This window comes from Brassica rapa, chromosome A06 (genome assembly GCF_000309985.2).
Source record: "Brassica rapa cultivar Chiifu-401-42 chromosome A06, CAAS_Brap_v3.01, whole genome shotgun sequence".
Classification (NCBI taxonomy): domain Eukaryota; kingdom Viridiplantae; phylum Streptophyta; class Magnoliopsida; order Brassicales; family Brassicaceae; genus Brassica; species Brassica rapa.
The window spans coordinates 24,327,705-24,344,361 of NC_024800.2; the positions used below are offsets into that span (position 1 = coordinate 24,327,705).

The following is a 16,657-nucleotide window of genomic DNA, read 5'->3' on the forward strand; positions in this document are numbered from 1 at the left end:
TTTCAAACTAATTTCAAAGTTAGTGAAAATATTTAATTATAATTTCGAAAATGAAGATCTTGTAAAAATCTTGTAAAAATCTTTTAAAGCAGATTTGTTAGAATTTTAAAATAAATATATTTATATTTAAAATGAAAAGATATCAAAAGATATTATGATTAAAATATTTTAAATATTCTATGTATTAATATTATTAGTCTTATTAAAATACATTTAATAAGATTTCTAAGTGATGGTCTAAATTAAAAAAAAAAATCACATGAAATAAATCATGACTTCTATTTTAATATATAAGATTTCATCCTTCAACCGTTCCCAATCTACCAGTCAAACCTAAAATGAAGTCTTTAACTGCTCACATGTAATTATTTTATCACATTTTTCAAACATGTGGATGCATAGTCGTTCTGCTTTTATGATTAAGAACTAACAAGAGATAAAGTATATGAACTTTTTGGCACTCTCAGGATGGTTTTGTGGCCACTAAAAATATCCATTTCTCAAATGTGTCCAAATTCTTTCCAAAATTTTCTCATTTTAGAACGTGATATATTTTATATTCGCTAACCATCATTTCATAAATCGTGTTCCGTCCAAATGCATATCCATGAAAAAGTTTATGAAAGAGAAGAAAACTGTTGTTGCGGCCTATTTGCGGCACTAAAAGTTTAGATCTGTTTACTCCACCTCTAAAAGAGGCCTTGGTAGTCAAGTTGAAATGGAATTGGCTAATATTTAAATAGAGATGTGGTGGCAAATAACCTATGGTTAAGTGGCAAAATCTTAAATTAATAAGGTCTGGTTTTGGTATTGCGTATATATTAAAGTAATAGTATAAAATCATAAATTTCACGCAAATTAAAAAAGAAGACAAATTTTGGGTTCACAGCCAAAAAAATGTGGTAAAATTTAGCATGTTATTTTATTTGTTATAGTATTTCAAAAGAATTGTATTCATTTGGTATCATACGCAAAGCTCCAACTATATATTTATCAAATCCTAAATTCACAACAAACATAAATCCCCCAAATTGCAATGTAAATTGTCAAAGACAGAAAACCTACTAGTCATAAATTGATTTATCAAATCCGTACCCATCACGTTTTGTTCTTCCATCACCTCATTTTCCAGACCAAAATGTTAATAACACAAGAGACGATAAACACCATCCATAGTTTCTGCGTTTTACAATTAATAATATCGTTTCTCGTTTGAATCCAATGTTAACCGAGTCCACAAACAGATTAGATGTTTGATGTTAACCGAGTCCGCAAACAGATAGATCTTTAACTTGTCTTTGTAGGAAAACATTTCCACCCATTTTTGGATGAACTTTTGTTGTTGTTATTCTCAAATACTAATTTCTTATTCTTCACAAGCTGAGTCATCCACTAGCTAGTGTAATGCTTTTAAAGAATTTTAATAATATTATTGCAGATGACAAAAAAAATCTTGCACAAGTTGAAATTTATTTTGTGCTTCTTGAAAATCATTATTTTTTTTTTTATCAGTGTATCACAGCTTGTATATTTTTAACTCACATTTTTAATTTTATCATAACAAATGAAAATCAAACCGAACAAGAATACTGAAAAATTTGAGAACTGATTTCGCGTTTCCGACCGGGGGAAAATTAGAAACGAGAAGAAAACACTGAACCGGACCAGACTTCTCGGTTTAAGATTAAAATTAATAAGCGAGATGCACGCGCGATATAAGCGCGTTGGGGAAAACATAAAGAAAATAAAAATAAAAAGGTAAATTCAATGTAAGAAGACTTTTCAGAGAGACCAAACAACCCATTGTCCGATCAACACCGATCTACTTCACCAGACATGTTCTCACACGTGTCTTTTTCAACTCCGATCTTCGACTTTTACTTCGACTCTAGTCTCTGTTATGCTCTTCACCATTAACTAAAAACTTAGGTTTAATCGAGATGAAGGGAGAAGGTAAAGTGTTCTTCCTCAAGTCTCGCATGAAATGGATTGGTCTCCTCGGTCTCGTCTTGTCTGCTTTCTCTCTCCTCGTCCACTTTCTTCTCGCCGGATTCACCGACGACTCCATCTCCGATTACTCCATCCCCGTCACTCTCTTCTCCTGGAGACCCGTCTTCGATAATCCTAGATTCAACCGACATGTAAACACTTTGTTTCTTTTTGATCTGTTTCTCTAGTGTTTTAAGTGGATCTCCATCGTTGATGAGAAAAAAAGAGATTAATATAGAATCAAAAGAGAACATTTTTATTTAATTGTCACAAGTGGGCCATTCATCTTTTGTTGTGAGTATCTTCATTTTTTTTCACAGGAACTCACATCTTCTTTCCAAAGATAATATAGAAATCGTTTTAATGTTTTGCTTTCCTTAAAAAAGTTGTAACCTCTGTGTTTGTAGCAATAATAATGACTCTATTGCCTTTCTTAGTTTTGTAAGTTTATTTTAGATATTGGATCAAGATTTGTACTTATTTATGTAATATTCCTGTGTGTTTATCTTTTTGATCTTAGAACTTCCTTTTTCATGTATGTTGCAGACTCCACTGTACAGAAGACTCTGGGGTCCAACAAGGCATGTGGAGTCATTACTTCCTTATGCTATTCCAAGAGGCTACCACTCAGGTTTGCTTCTTTTTAGCTTAACTCATGTTTCTCTTCCTACATTGTTGGATCTTGAACTGAATCTTTGAGATTTTTTTCTTTTGGAGTTAAGTCTTAACTTGGAATGGTAGTTGACCTTGTTGTCTTTTGTGTTTAAGTATCTCATTCTGTTTAATCTGGTGGTGACAGATCCTCCGGCAAGGACAAACGGTTTTGTTTTCGTTAGAATACAAGGTGGTTTCCATGAGATTAGAAACTCGGTAAGAACAAAAAAAATTCAAATCATCTTGATTCTTGACAGTGTGACACTTCTCATGGCTTTTAACTATGGTCATATTTTAGATTCCTGACGTTGTAGCTGTTTCTCGGCTTCTTAATGCCACTCTTGTCATCCCTGAGATCCAATCAACAACTAGCAGCAAAGGGATTAGCTCACAGTTTAAGAGCTTTGCATATCTATACAACGAAGAGCACTTCATGGCTTCACTTGCAAATGACGTTAGAGTTGTTAAAACCCTCCCCAAGAATCTCAAATGGGCTAGGAGAAAGAAACAGATCCCTTCCTTTAAAGTCTCTTACGGATCTTCTCCTTATTACTACTTACACCATGTTCTGCCTGTTCTCATTAAACACTCGGTCGTTGAACTAGTTGTCCCTCACGGTGGATGCTTACAAGTAAACCAAAAAAATAAAAAAAAACTCTTATCTTCTTAACAATCATTCCTCTACAGTATTAATCTTTGAGTATCTTCTGATATAGGCTATACTTCCTACTAATCTTGAAGACTATCAAAGGCTGCGGTGTAGAGTTGCTTTCCACGCCTTACAGTTTAGGAAAGAGGTTCAAGAACTCTCCACCAAAGTGTTGCAAAGGCTTAGACCTTTGGGAAGACCTTTCATCGCTTATGATCCAGGGATGACAAGAGAAGCTTTGGCTTATCATGGCTGTGCTGAACTCTTCCAGGTACTTTTGAAGTTTTACCATATTGTACTTTTTGGAAAAAAAATAGTATGTTAGGACTTAAGTGTCTAATTGCATTTTGGAGCTGCTTGAAGGATGTTCACACTGAGTTGATTCAACATAAACGAGCGTGGATGATAAAACGTGGGATTGTCAAAGGAAAACTCTCTGTAGACTCAGCCGAGCAACGCCTCCAGGGCTTATGTCCTCTCATGCCAGAAGAAGTAAGCAAGCAAGAGTATTCCTTATTTACAGATTTCATTTCATATAATGTAACAAAACACAGGAACTTGGCCATTGTGTCAGAGGTCCCCAGTTCGAGTAACCGCTGAGACGAAACTAATATTATATGATGTGGTTTCAAAAAGAATATACAAAACCTGTATTGAAAGCTTTTGGACCTCTCTTTCTCTCTCAGGTTGGTATACTTCTAAGAGCTTATGGATACTCATGGGACACAATCATATACGTAGCTGGAGGAGAGGTATTCGGAGGGCAGAGAACGTTGATTCCATTACACGGCATGTTTGAAAACGTTGTTGATAGAACTTCTCTTAGTACTGGATGGGAGCTAGCTAAAATGTATGGTCGTGAGTCAAAACATAAAGACATCAGACCAAAGACACCTCCTTCGGTCGAGGAAGAAACCAAACATGACTCGTCGAAGAGCATAAGACAAAGGCCTCAACCTCTTCCGCCTCCACCAGCTAGACCAAAGTACTACAACATAGAAGGTTGGTGGGGTTGGGTGGCTGAGAGTGACAACGAGCCTGAGAACACGGTTATTGAGTTGAGAACTAACGCTCACAAGCTGTTGTGGGAGGCGATTGATTACGTTGTGAGCGTTGAAGCTGATGTGTTTGTACCTGGGTTTGATCGTGATGGGAAAGGACATCCGAGTTTTGCTAGTTTGGTGATGGGTCATAGGCTTTATCAGTCTGCTTCCGCTAAGACGTTTAGACCAGACAGGTAATGTAATGTAATGAATGTTATTATCATACTCATAGATTAATGTTTAGTGATCTTGACGTTTGATTATGCTTGCAGGAAACAAACTGCAATGCTTTTGGAAGAGATAAGAGACCATATGTATGAGGCCAATCACACTTGGATAGCATCTGTTAGGAAGCTTCTGAAGAAAAGTATACCTGAGGGTCTAGTGGAATCTTCCAAAAGATCAAAAGCCTTTAGTTTTCTTTCGCATCCTGTACCTGAATGTTCTTGCATTAAGCGGGATCATAGGGTTTCAAACGTGTCACTGATTGAAGCGGATCTTGGGGTGACACACCGTTGTCCGCAAGGGATGGATGGTGCTGTAAGATCAAAGGATAATAAGAATGCAGAGAAAGAAGAGGATCTTGATGAAGAGGACTTGTCTTCTTCAGGGTTTTTCTTTGGTCATAAAGAAAGTGGAGGGAGCAGTAATAGTAACAATGAGACTGTAAATTCTGAAGCTAACAACAAGGAGGAAGGGCAGCTTGAAGATCAAGAAGAGCTTGAGGGTGGCGAAAGATAAGCTGAGAACTTGATTGTTTTTTTTTGATTGAAAATGCAATAGCTTATTATGTAGACAACGAGCACGTCCTAAGTACCAAGTAGATCTAACTAGGAGAGCTCACTTCTTGGGTTGCAATATTTTCATCTTTTCTCAAAATTAGTTTATAGCCTGGTCATTAGGTTTGTGTATTAGAAGAGACATCTTTTTGGTGATACAATTTTACAATAGTTCAGTGTGTGTTTAAGTGATTTTTATGAACATAGTTCTATGGAACATGATCTCAAACTCAGAGGCAACAAGATGAATGGTTTCAACTTTTTCTTTGAATGATAGATTTTTGGTTCCAATAGGTTTGTATAGACCTGTGTTTGTACCATTGCCATCAGGCCCATCACCGTGTAATAATCCAAGTGTGTGCATGAGTAAAGATAGAGAACTGAATCTGTCATTAAAAACTCCTTGTAACACAAGATACTCAACACTTAGTACGGAATCAAACAATCTCAAGAAACTCTGTGATACAAATACAAAATCAGCAAGCGTAAAAACAATAACCAAACCCGCAAAATACAAAGCGAGGCCCTTTGCAAACCAATGCTGGGAACAGAAAGCAAGACCTATAATCACACAGTGGTTCGTCATTATGGAGAAGAGTACCGTTTTATATACACACTGTACCTTTGGTGAAATCTTTGTGAAGTCTGGGAACGAATGTTTCAAAGAGACTTCTGCTAAATACCCTCTCGTTTTTGTCTTGCACGGAGCAACCTTCAAATAGATATATATCTTCATCCTTATCGTAAAAGGCAATAGGATGATTTCACATGGTTATGCCAGGCCGCAACGTTTTGCCCGTCTACCGTGACCCAGTCCACAACAGTTGCAGCAGGTTGTTCGTACCATTCTTCCAGCTGCATTCAAATACAACACAATGCTGTTTATTACCCCAATCCAATCATTAGTGTGCCTAAACTATGACTATTAATTCCGTGATAACCATGTCCAGATCACTTAGGAACCCATCACCTTATGTCATACATCAAGAATGACTTGATCGATGGGGGTAAGAGAATAGTATCATAATAATAACAGTGAGGTTAATATAGTTTAAGGAGTTGAGTTGCTTACCAAACCCCACACGTGTTTGCAGTGCTCCAAGGAAGCTTGAGCATTCAAGACCGCAGTCTTGAGCTCAGGCAACCATTTCTCTGTTATTGTATTATCTTGTTCTGTGGCAAGATCTAAGCAATGCTTGGTTGTCCTGCACATTGTATCCTCGCATAAAGAATGGATCAAGCAGAAAAGTAATATGGCATAACTGAGATGATAACGGCGCATCATCCACACGATAGAAGCACGACTTACCTTTCATATTCTTGCTGGGCATGGTAAGCATGGCTTAACAGAGATCGACCACTTTCAACTAAATCCTGACGTATATCCACCAAGTTGATTGCCTTTGCTAAATCTTCCAACACACATGCCTCGGAGCCACGGAGCCTCAAGCAGAACTCAAGAGACTCTAATACTGATGCCAAACTTGCATCAGAACCCTCCAAACCTTTATATAAAGCAAGAAAAATTGGTTACAGAAATCTCTTATACTGATGTACTACAGATGCTTCAGTTTTCTTGCACTCTTTTACATTATTGCACTACATCTCATTAAAACCACAACATGAGAACAATGCAGGTAAAGGGATAAGATAGAGCCATTCAAGTAGATAGTGAATAGTAATAGTTTTCACACCTTAAATTTTGGCCCTCAAAATCATTTTTGCGAGGGATTCGCTATTCAGTGACTGCAATAGGGGGAAAAAGAGACTCACCCGTAGGATATTGCAGGGCAGCGGAAATGCGGCATATAGAAGGAATTGCGGATGGATCTCTAGCACCAGCTCTTGCAGTCAACAAAGCAGCATTCTTCTCTGCTGCCGCAACAGCTTCAGGTCCTGTTGACCCATTAGCTCCCATAGACTCCAGAAGAGCCTGATTAAGAAAAAGAGAAATAGATATGAACTTGATGGTAGCTGTAACATCCACGTTTGCTAAAACAAAACAGCACGGAACCTAGTTATCAACATTCCGCTACAGAAAACAAAAACCATGAATTGGCAAAATTCCCCTATGCTTCATGAATATTAAACTCGCAGTTGAAAGAATCCTTGTGTGACAAACCACAAATTTCAATTTGAAACTTTCAGTCCTATCCAAATAATATCTCTCTTGTCCTGTGTAATATAAATCTTACAGACTGTGATCAGACAGACAGGGAGAGGAAATGCAGACCTGTGGAGTTGCTGGAAGCATATAGAGGGTGTTATCAGGACTCTGGAAGAAAGCAGTCACTTCTTTCTCAATAAAATCTTTAGCGTTCTTTGAAATGTCAGCAACAATTTCACTAGCTGGAATTATAGTGGTCATTGCGTATTCCCTTGCAGCTAGTGGCTGCTGACTCCAGAATGCAGCAGCATCCTGAGCAAATCATCACAAGGAGTCAAGCCAATCGCAAGTAACAAGGAGTCAAGGAAATCGCAAGTAATATGTTTACAGTTCAATAAAAATATTAACTGGAATGTTACCATGTTGGCCTTGAGAAGAGTGGTATATATGGTTTCAAGTTCGGATCTGCGAGCATCGAATTCTTCAATTTTCTTCCACTTTTGTTTTAAGGAATGTTCAGCTTCTTTTCTTTCAGCGGATAATTTATTCAGTCGTTGTATTTCAGATATCAATGTATTTAAGCTAGCCCTCAACCCAGCAGCTTCTCGTTCCTTTCCCCATACGTCCAACTGCCAAGAATATATAATTAACTCCGGTGTTGGTAAACATAAAAGTATCAATTGCATAAGCCATTAATGACAGAGGGGCAGTTGGAGAGAGCGTATTTTAGAGAACTGAACGAAGATGTATAAATTGAATAACTCTAATTAGGGAAAGTTGGAAACCAAAGGAGTATCTTGCATTTACCTCCAATTGCCTAAGATTTTTAACATTCTGTGACGTGCCTCCACCAACAACTGAATGTGAAGAAACTGCGTCAGCACTTCCATGCAAACGGTTTTTAAGTTTCTGACATAAAACCCGAGCTTCTGCGGCCTTGTTTAGCGCATCTTCAGTTCCCAAAAATTGTTGCACATGTGCTTTCTGGATACAAGCATGCGTACAAGATGAGATAAATGGATTCTAAACGTATATCATACAGTGTAACAAGTGTAGTAAATGCAGCATCTGACCAAAAGAAAATCCATAAGTGCGAACTAAGCCATTGCTAAACAGAGAGCCTGTCCTTTCTAAACATTCTATGCTGAAATAGCCAGAAAGAAACAAAAAAAAAAGGAATCAGATAAGGGGATCAACCTGCCGTTCAAGGAGCTGGTTGTTTGATCCTTTGGAATTAGTATCTGTGGGTATCTTCCCATTACCATTAAACTGATAACTTAATGGCGAGCTTACATCAGAAGAAGAAATCTCCATCACACGGTTGTTTTCGTACTTATACCTGTAGAATAGGTTGATATCAAATAGCTTTCATTAGCTAATCAATATACTGGAACATGAATTTCAGAGGGTGCATATATTTCATTCAGTAAAAGAAAAAGAATCAAGTATAGATATTATTGATCGAACGCGTAAGCAAGCCCAGGAACAGCCTATATCAACCACATAAGACACATTTGGATGAAAGTTAGCTGCCAACGACTCAGACCAAGTTAACTATCACTTTGCATAATAGGTTGGATAATCTGCCTCAACAGTTTCAATAAATTAGTAGAAATAGCATGGAAGGTACGCATTCAAGTGAATCAAACTCGGCTGAAGCAGAATTACACATTTAGAGAAGACGCATAATAAGGAAAATAGAGAGGTACCTCAATGTTTCGGCATCAGCTCTGATATCAACCCTCTCTATCTCCTTGGATATTAGGGTCTTAAGGCGTAGGGTGTGTGCAGCAATAGCCTGAAGGAGTAGAGGAGGGCTACTCAGGCAGTTCATTATAACACCTCTCATCTCATCAGATATTTCTCCATCATATTCAAAACTCAGCTTGGCAGTTTCCACCTCAGGATGCGAATGAATCCCGTTTCCTTCGTAAGCAGGGAAAGAGTTACATATTCTGTCAACCATGTGCGACGCAAGTGACTCACAAGCTCTCCTGATACTCCGTTCCCGGGCTGTTTCAACGAGAATGACATCATCCGCCGACTTACTTCCTCTCACAGAGGAATAAACAGCTTCCCTCTCGCTGTTAGTGCTGACTTTACTCGACAAATCACTCAAAGAATCCAAACTCGACCTCTGTGCATTCCTCGCTTGATTAACGTACACTTGCAGCCTTTTGTGATACTCTGCGAATATCCTCGCTGCTTCGTCACATTGCTGATCATAAGCTTCCAACATTACTTGCTTATGCCTACAAAAAATAATAAAATCTCATCAAACGATTCAAAACCAAACATGAATACTTTCAGATCTCTTCAAAACCAAACCTGTAACTAGCCCTCTCATCAAGCATCCTCTTCCTTTCAGCTTCCTCCCTCGAAACCTCAAGCATTCGAGCTTTAAGATCCTTTCTCTGCCTCCTCACAACGTTCCTCAACCTCTCAACCTCTTTAGCAGCCGCCTCTCTTTCACACAACGCAGCCTCTCTACTCTCCGCAGAACTCAAACTCTCCCCACCAAAGGCCTTCTCTTTCCTCTTCCCTTTAACCTTACTCTCCTCCTTAACCGGATTAGCATCACTCCCACCACCATGAACCGTGATGTTACGCCTAATGCTCTCAACAGTCTTCTCAGACTTGGCTCGGTTCATCAGAAAACTCCAAACGGGAATCATGTTCCCTCTACAAACCTTCCTAATTGCATCAACGGAAGGCACATGGGACTTGCTCCGGTAACCCATTTCCTTCTGGAGCCATTCTAGTATGGCTTCTGGCGTTGGAGCTGAGCTAGATACGCTCTGCATTTCTATGAACCGTTTTGATTGTAAAGGAGAAGCCTTTAGGTTTCGACGAGTGTTGGCATTTGGAAGGGGGCGCGTGCGATGTTAGGGTTTTGAAGTCGTCGGCGATTGAGCACCCGCAGATTGAGGACGAGCAGATCTGGGAACCTAGAAGAACGATAGAGAGAGAGAGAGAGAGAGAGAGAGAGCGATTCAGTGATGATGAGGTTTCTCACTCTGTGTTCTCCAGATTTGAATTGAAACGAGTTCGGGTCCGGGTCCGGGTCCGGGTCGAACCGTTTTGTAGGTGATCGATTGATTTGTAGATAGCGCAAAACAAAATCATGGGGATAAGTTTAAATTTCGAAACAAATACAGGGGTATACTGAGAAACTCTATTTCCTGCAGGGTGGTGGCAGAAAAACAAAACCGAACCAAACCAAAAGTTTCAAAAAAATGAATTTATGACTATCTTTTTCTTTCTAGTAATCTACCATTCTCCTCCAAGTGTCATTGCTCCTATGTAAATGTTGATCCTAGATGCTTTTAATTAGCCTAGCCAAGGCACAAGAAGGGTTCAAGACTATCCACGCGAAGAAGCAGAGCCACCAATGAATGGCCGATAATTAACGCTTGAATTCTTAAGTTTTAAATGGAGGAATAACACTTAAGAATAAGACGACTGGAATAGCTAAAGATGTATTCAAAAAAAAAAAGAATAGCTATATAGAACAAGTTTTTTCTGGTTTTCTTTATTTTTAAAATATTAGGATACCACAAAGGAGTTATTTCATTCTACATCAGTCATGTTCAGCTTTTCAAAAAATCTTAAGAATCTGAAGCCTCTTATTAGGGAGTTTGAAAGAGATAAGCTAGGAAACTTAACAAAAAAAATAACAAAAGATATGGAGTTCTCTGTGAAAAGCAGAAAAGAATTCTTTCCAGCATAACAAATATTACTATTCAGGAAGAAACAAATGCCTATGAGAAGTGAGTGCATATTGCGGGTCTAAAAAAAGATTTTCTTCAACAAAGAGAAAATTTACATTGGTTGGATGTTGGTGATCAGAATAACAAATGCCATCAGAACGAGACAAGATCAAAATACTATTCGGGAAATCAAATGTATAGATGGTAACATTGCAAAAACTCAGAATGATATTAAACAGGAGGCATAGCGATTATTCTCAGAATTTATGAATCTTCAGCCTACGGATTATCATGGAACTACAGAGGAAGAACTACATGACTTGCTGGAGTTTAGATGTACTCTGGGGGACTGTTGTAAGTTGGAGGCTGAGGTTAAGGAGGAAGAGATTCGCAAAGTGCTATTTGCTATACCGGCTAACAAATCATCAGGTCGTGATGGATATGCATGTGAGTTTTTCAAAGCATCCTAGCCTATTATAACTAAAGATTTCACAGTGGCGATTTCGTCGGTGTTTAGATATGGGTTTCTGCCTAAGGGAGTAAATTCCACTATTCTTGCTTTGATACCGAAGAAACTTAAATATTTGGAGATGAGAGACTATAGGCTGATTGCTTGCTGCAACGTCCTATACAAGGTTGTGTCCAAAATCATAGCAAATAGATTGAAGATACTGCTACCGAGGATCATTACTGAGAACCAGTCATCATTTGTGAAGGGGAGACTGCTTATGGAGAATGTGTTACTGGCCTCAGAGCTAGTGAAGGATTATCATAAGGAATCAATTTCTCCAAGATGTGTAATGAAAATCCAAGGCGTTTGACTATATTCTGTGTGGAGCTTTGTTCTGAAGAGTTTGGCAGCGTTGGGATTTCCTGAGAAGTTCATCCACTGGATAAAGCTTTGTATAACTAGTCCTTCATTCTCGGTTCAAGTAAATGGGGATCTAGTAGGATATTTCCAGAGTGCTAGAGGTCTGAGACAAGGTTGTTCTTTATCTCCTTGCCTGTTCGTGATTTGTATGAACGTCTTGTCTAGTAAAATAGACAAAGCTGTAAAGGAGAAGAAGTTCAGGTTTCACCCGAGCTGTTCCTCCCTTTTTCTTACCCATCTTTGTTTCGTTGATGACCTCATGGTATTTGTAGAAGGGTTTAAAGAGTCAGTCGAAGGAGCTCTATATGTGTTTAATGAGTTTGCAATCTGGTCAGCACTGAAAATTAGTTTGGAGAAGTCCACGATATACATGGTTGGGGTTTCGGTAGATGAAAAGAGGAGAATTCTAACATACTTCCCTTTTGAAGAAGGTGATCTTCCAGTCAGATATTTGGATCTTCCTCTTATGATTCAGTCTATGAGAATGCAAGATTATCATCCTTTCGTGGAAAAAGTAAGAAATAGGATCAACACTTGAACGTGTAGATTCTTATATTATGTAGGAAGATTGCAATTGATCAAAACAATATTGATGAGCATTGTAAACTTATGGACTGTTTTTCCGTTTACCAAGCCGGTGTATTAAAGAAGTTGAACAATTGTGCTCTGCGTTTCTATGGTCAGGGCCTGAACTTAAATCAACAGGTGCTAAAGTTGCTTGGACGGATGTGTGTACGGTAAAGAGTGAAGGTAGGTTGGGAATAAGAGCTCTCAAGGAAGTAAATAAGGTTTATGGGTTGAAACTAATATGGATAATGCTCTCGGATGAATCATTATGGGGGAAATGGATAAGAGTCAATCTGCTGAAGAAGAAAACCTTCTGGAAAGTGAATATGAAAACGCAAACTAGATCCTGGATGTGGAGAAAGATGTTAAAATTGAGAGACTTTGCTAAAAGCTTTTATAGGAAAGAAGTTGGGAATGGTCTTGTATGATAGATGGTTTGAAAGAGGTGTTCTCTCGGATATACTGGGGGAGAGAGGCATCATAGGCATGGGAATTAGAAGGAAATCTACTGTGGAGGATGCAATCATGTGTAACTGGAGAAGAAGAAGGCATCATATGGAGCAGTTGAATGACATTGGAGCTGACTTAAATAGAGTAAACGGAAACTTGAGTCATCTGGTGGAGGATGTTAGCTTGTGGAGAAGAGAGTCAGGTTACACAAGAAATTTTTTGACTCATGAGACTTGGAGTATATTGAGAGACACCAAGGCGAATTGTGATTGGGCTAGAGGTATCTGGTTTTCTCAAGCTACTCCAAAGTATGATTTTATGGCTTGGTTGGCTACACTGAATAGGCTTTCCACTATGGATAGAATCTCGCGGTGGAGTCAAGGAGTTGATACAACTTGTGTATTATTGAAGAACGCAGCGGAGTTGAGGGATCATCTATTTTTCGAGTGTTCATACTCTTTACAGATTTGAGAATATCTCGCTAAAGGGATTTTGCTCGACTCTTATACAAATAGTTGAGCTACCATTCTACAGTTAATCTCTGATAGGAAGATGGAGGAAAAGAAACTGTTTTGCATAAGATATGCGTTCCAGGCTGCTATGTATGCTCTGTGGCGTGACATGAACAAATTGAAACATGGGGATAAACTTATGCCCATGGAAGTGCTGAAGAAGATGGTTGATAAGGGTGTGAGAAATAAATTTAACTTGGTGAGATCGAAGGGAATAAGAGGCATGGAAGGTGGGTTACAATTTTGGTTTGTTACAAGATTGTGAATAGCTTAAAGTTACAATAGTCTAATTAGATCAATATTTTAGTAAAGTCTTTTATACAAGGATGCACTTGATGTAAAGAGTTCTTTTTGATGAATAAAATTTTAATATTCATTCAAAAGGAAAAAGTTTTTTTTGAAAACTTGCTCATTCTTCAAAAACTGAACAAAACTTCGGAATTTTTCACAAGAGTGTTGGACAATTGTTATTTGTAACATATTTATACTGTATTGTTTCCATACATTTTTGAAACACAACCTAACTTGTTTCAGTATTTGTTTGTATTCTCTAACATATGTATGTTTCAAATAATATAAAAAATTTTAAAATAGACATTCGAACAAAAATCATATGTTTACTGAAACTTTGCCAAGTTCTCAGAAAATTTTCTCAAAAGTCTCGGAATTTTCACGTGTTTAACAAAAAATTCATATACAGTATACACTTTAAATTGTAGAAACTGAATCTAACTCTGCCATCCTAAATTCTAATAGCCATTTTAAGTTTCTTCAAAGCTTATATACTTTTATTTGGAAAATCTCTATTATGAATCCTAATGTACGCGACTCAGTTGTTTTTCTCTTTGTTTTTTAAGTTTCTTCAAAATATTTTAAGTTTCTTCAAAGCTTTATTTGTTTTTTAAATCTCATTTTAATATTTTTGTTACACAAAAACTATCATTTTAAAATTTCAATGCAAATTATATTTATTTTCAACTTAATATTAATATAAAATTGTATTAATTTTTATAAATATTTTTATTTATACTAAATACTATTGGTCCAATTGATGTAATTAATAAAACATAAATGTATTTTAAACATAGGTCTATGAAAAATGGGAGTAGTATAAGAGCAATTCCAACAATAGATTGTAGTAGGAGTTCTTAGAATTAAAATAAAAGATAAAATCATAAATACACGAAAGAAAATGAGTAAAAATTCTAAAAACTGAATTTTGAGAACCTATCTATACTATTAAAGCAAAATCCTTCTTATGATTATGCCCCTGACTTTTTTAAAAAATTACAAAACATACCATTGTTTTTTTTAAAGAGAAAAAGACTAGAATAACACCAAACCAAGTTTTTGTTCCCAAAATAGCACTCAAGGCTCAAAGTCACAAAAATAGGTTTCATTAAAGAGGTAATGTACACTTATACCCCTAGGGTTAATTAATTCAAACCTTAGGGTTTAGAGTTAAGGAGTTGGGTTTTGGAATTAGGGTTTAAAATTTTATAAATAATAAATAATAAAATAAAAAATAAAAATTTTAAAAATAGTTTCAAAAAGTATTTTTAAATTATAAAAATAAAATCTGAAAAAAAAAAAAAAAATTTGAAATTTTTTTTTTAAAAAAAAATTATAAAAATTTCGAATCTGAAAACATATAATCTGAAACTATAAAAAAAATTATTTTTTTTATTTTTATTTTTTTTATTTTTATTTATTTTAGTTTGTTTATTTAATTTTAAATCAAGGGTATTATAGATATTTTACTCTTTAATGAATGTCATTTTTGTGACTTTCTCCTTCTAGTGCTATTTTTGAGACATAAACTTCAAAAGGTGCTATTATTGACAATTGCCCTTTTTTAAATACCTTTAATGATTTACATAAATTTAAAGCCCATTCGATAGGCCCAAATTGAATCATTGTTAACCCATTAGGCCCATTCTGTTTAAAATATATTTAGTGAAAATCATTAAAAATATTGTTTTATTTTTTATACAGAGATTATACATTTAAGAGATAAACAAATATATTAATCCATTATGCCAATTTGTGTAAAATATCTATACTTAAAATTATAAAAAGCCTGTTTTATTTTTAAAGTTGAGATTGTACATTTAAGAACTAAACAAATTAATATATGTGATATATTTAAGAATTAAACAAACAACGGATTTGAAGTCCAATATGTGTAAACACAATTTTACTAATAACAAATAAATTACAATACAATTTATAAAAATAAAACCATATTTGATAATAAACTATTCAAACACATACTTTCACTAATTAGAATTACAATTTATAAAAATAAAACCATATTAGAAAATAGACTATTGAAACACATCCTCATCTAATTAGAAATAATATTAAAATTGAAAAATGATATTTTAATAGGTAAAATACCCGCCATTTGAAATGGCGGGTCAGTATCTAGTAGAATACTTAAAACAAGTATCAATCTGTTATTTTTAAATAATTTGTATCATATAATCTGAAAAACTTTAATTCGCTCTATACAAATAACAACCTAATAGCTAGAATATATTATATATTAACTGAATTATGGACGAAAATAGATTTTGGAAGCAAATCGATCAATCTTCTATACCTCTCCTTTATCTTTCTGTCTATGTTAAAATCCTTACAATTATTCACCGTACTCAAATTATTTTCTTTCAATCTATTCAATAAAAATTCTGCAACTAAATAAATATATTTTAAAAATATGTCTATGTTTTTCTACATATAACGTGATTTGCTTTTTTTCTTAAACGGCTATATATATCTAGAATACATAAAATTTGTTTGATTATATTCTATATTATTTATATAGAATAGAATATATTTTCAATTATAACATTTTATTTTCATATTCATCTTCAGCTTCATCTTCTTATTCATTTCTCTTTTCTTTCTACTCTTTTTCTTTCTCCTCTTCATTCTTATTTTCTTCATCCTAACATACTCATTTATATTGTACTAGGTTAAGATCTACGCCTTACGCGAAATGAACATTGCATATACAAATAATTTTTACATATTATTATTTATTTTCTGTTTATTTATGTATTATATTTATAATTAAAGAACATAAATCAAAACAATATCACTTGTTTATTTATAATATGTTTTGGTAAATAAATCAAAACAATTATTTTATTTATTTATATAGTATATATTAAATTTCAATGATATTGACATAAATAAATAATATATTTTAATATAAATTAAATATTTATTGTTTAGACTTTCTACTCATATGATTTTATTAACATTTGTATATTTGCTGTAACCAAAACATTAAAACAATTAATCACGAAATTTTCAAT

The 16,657-nt window shown here is 35.4% G+C and overlaps 2 protein-coding genes across 2 annotated transcripts; one reads left to right on the forward strand and one right to left on the reverse strand.

Moving 5' to 3' along the window:
- The first annotated feature begins 1,516 nt into the window (after positions 1-1,516).
- LOC103875059 (O-fucosyltransferase 27) lies at positions 1,517-5,318 on the forward strand. The gene is made up of 8 exons (XM_009153508.3): positions 1,517-2,141; positions 2,536-2,620; positions 2,789-2,859; positions 2,942-3,274; positions 3,360-3,563; positions 3,656-3,784; positions 3,979-4,529; positions 4,608-5,318. Exons 1-8 carry the CDS (start codon positions 1,941-1,943, stop codon positions 5,074-5,076), a joined length of 2,043 nt encoding a protein of 680 aa, XP_009151756.1. The 5' UTR covers positions 1,517-1,940; the 3' UTR covers positions 5,077-5,318.
- Positions 5,094-10,271, reverse strand: LOC103875060 (AUGMIN subunit 5). The gene is given in 12 exon segments (XM_018659880.2): positions 5,094-5,675; positions 5,737-5,869; positions 5,871-5,969; positions 6,187-6,319; positions 6,424-6,619; positions 6,888-7,047; positions 7,348-7,533; positions 7,641-7,850; positions 8,029-8,205; positions 8,419-8,560; positions 8,931-9,473; positions 9,550-10,271. Coding segments are annotated over 12 exon segments (2,832 nt in total). The 5' UTR covers positions 10,026-10,271; the 3' UTR covers positions 5,094-5,298.
- Between the last annotated feature and the right edge of the window lie 6,386 nt (positions 10,272-16,657).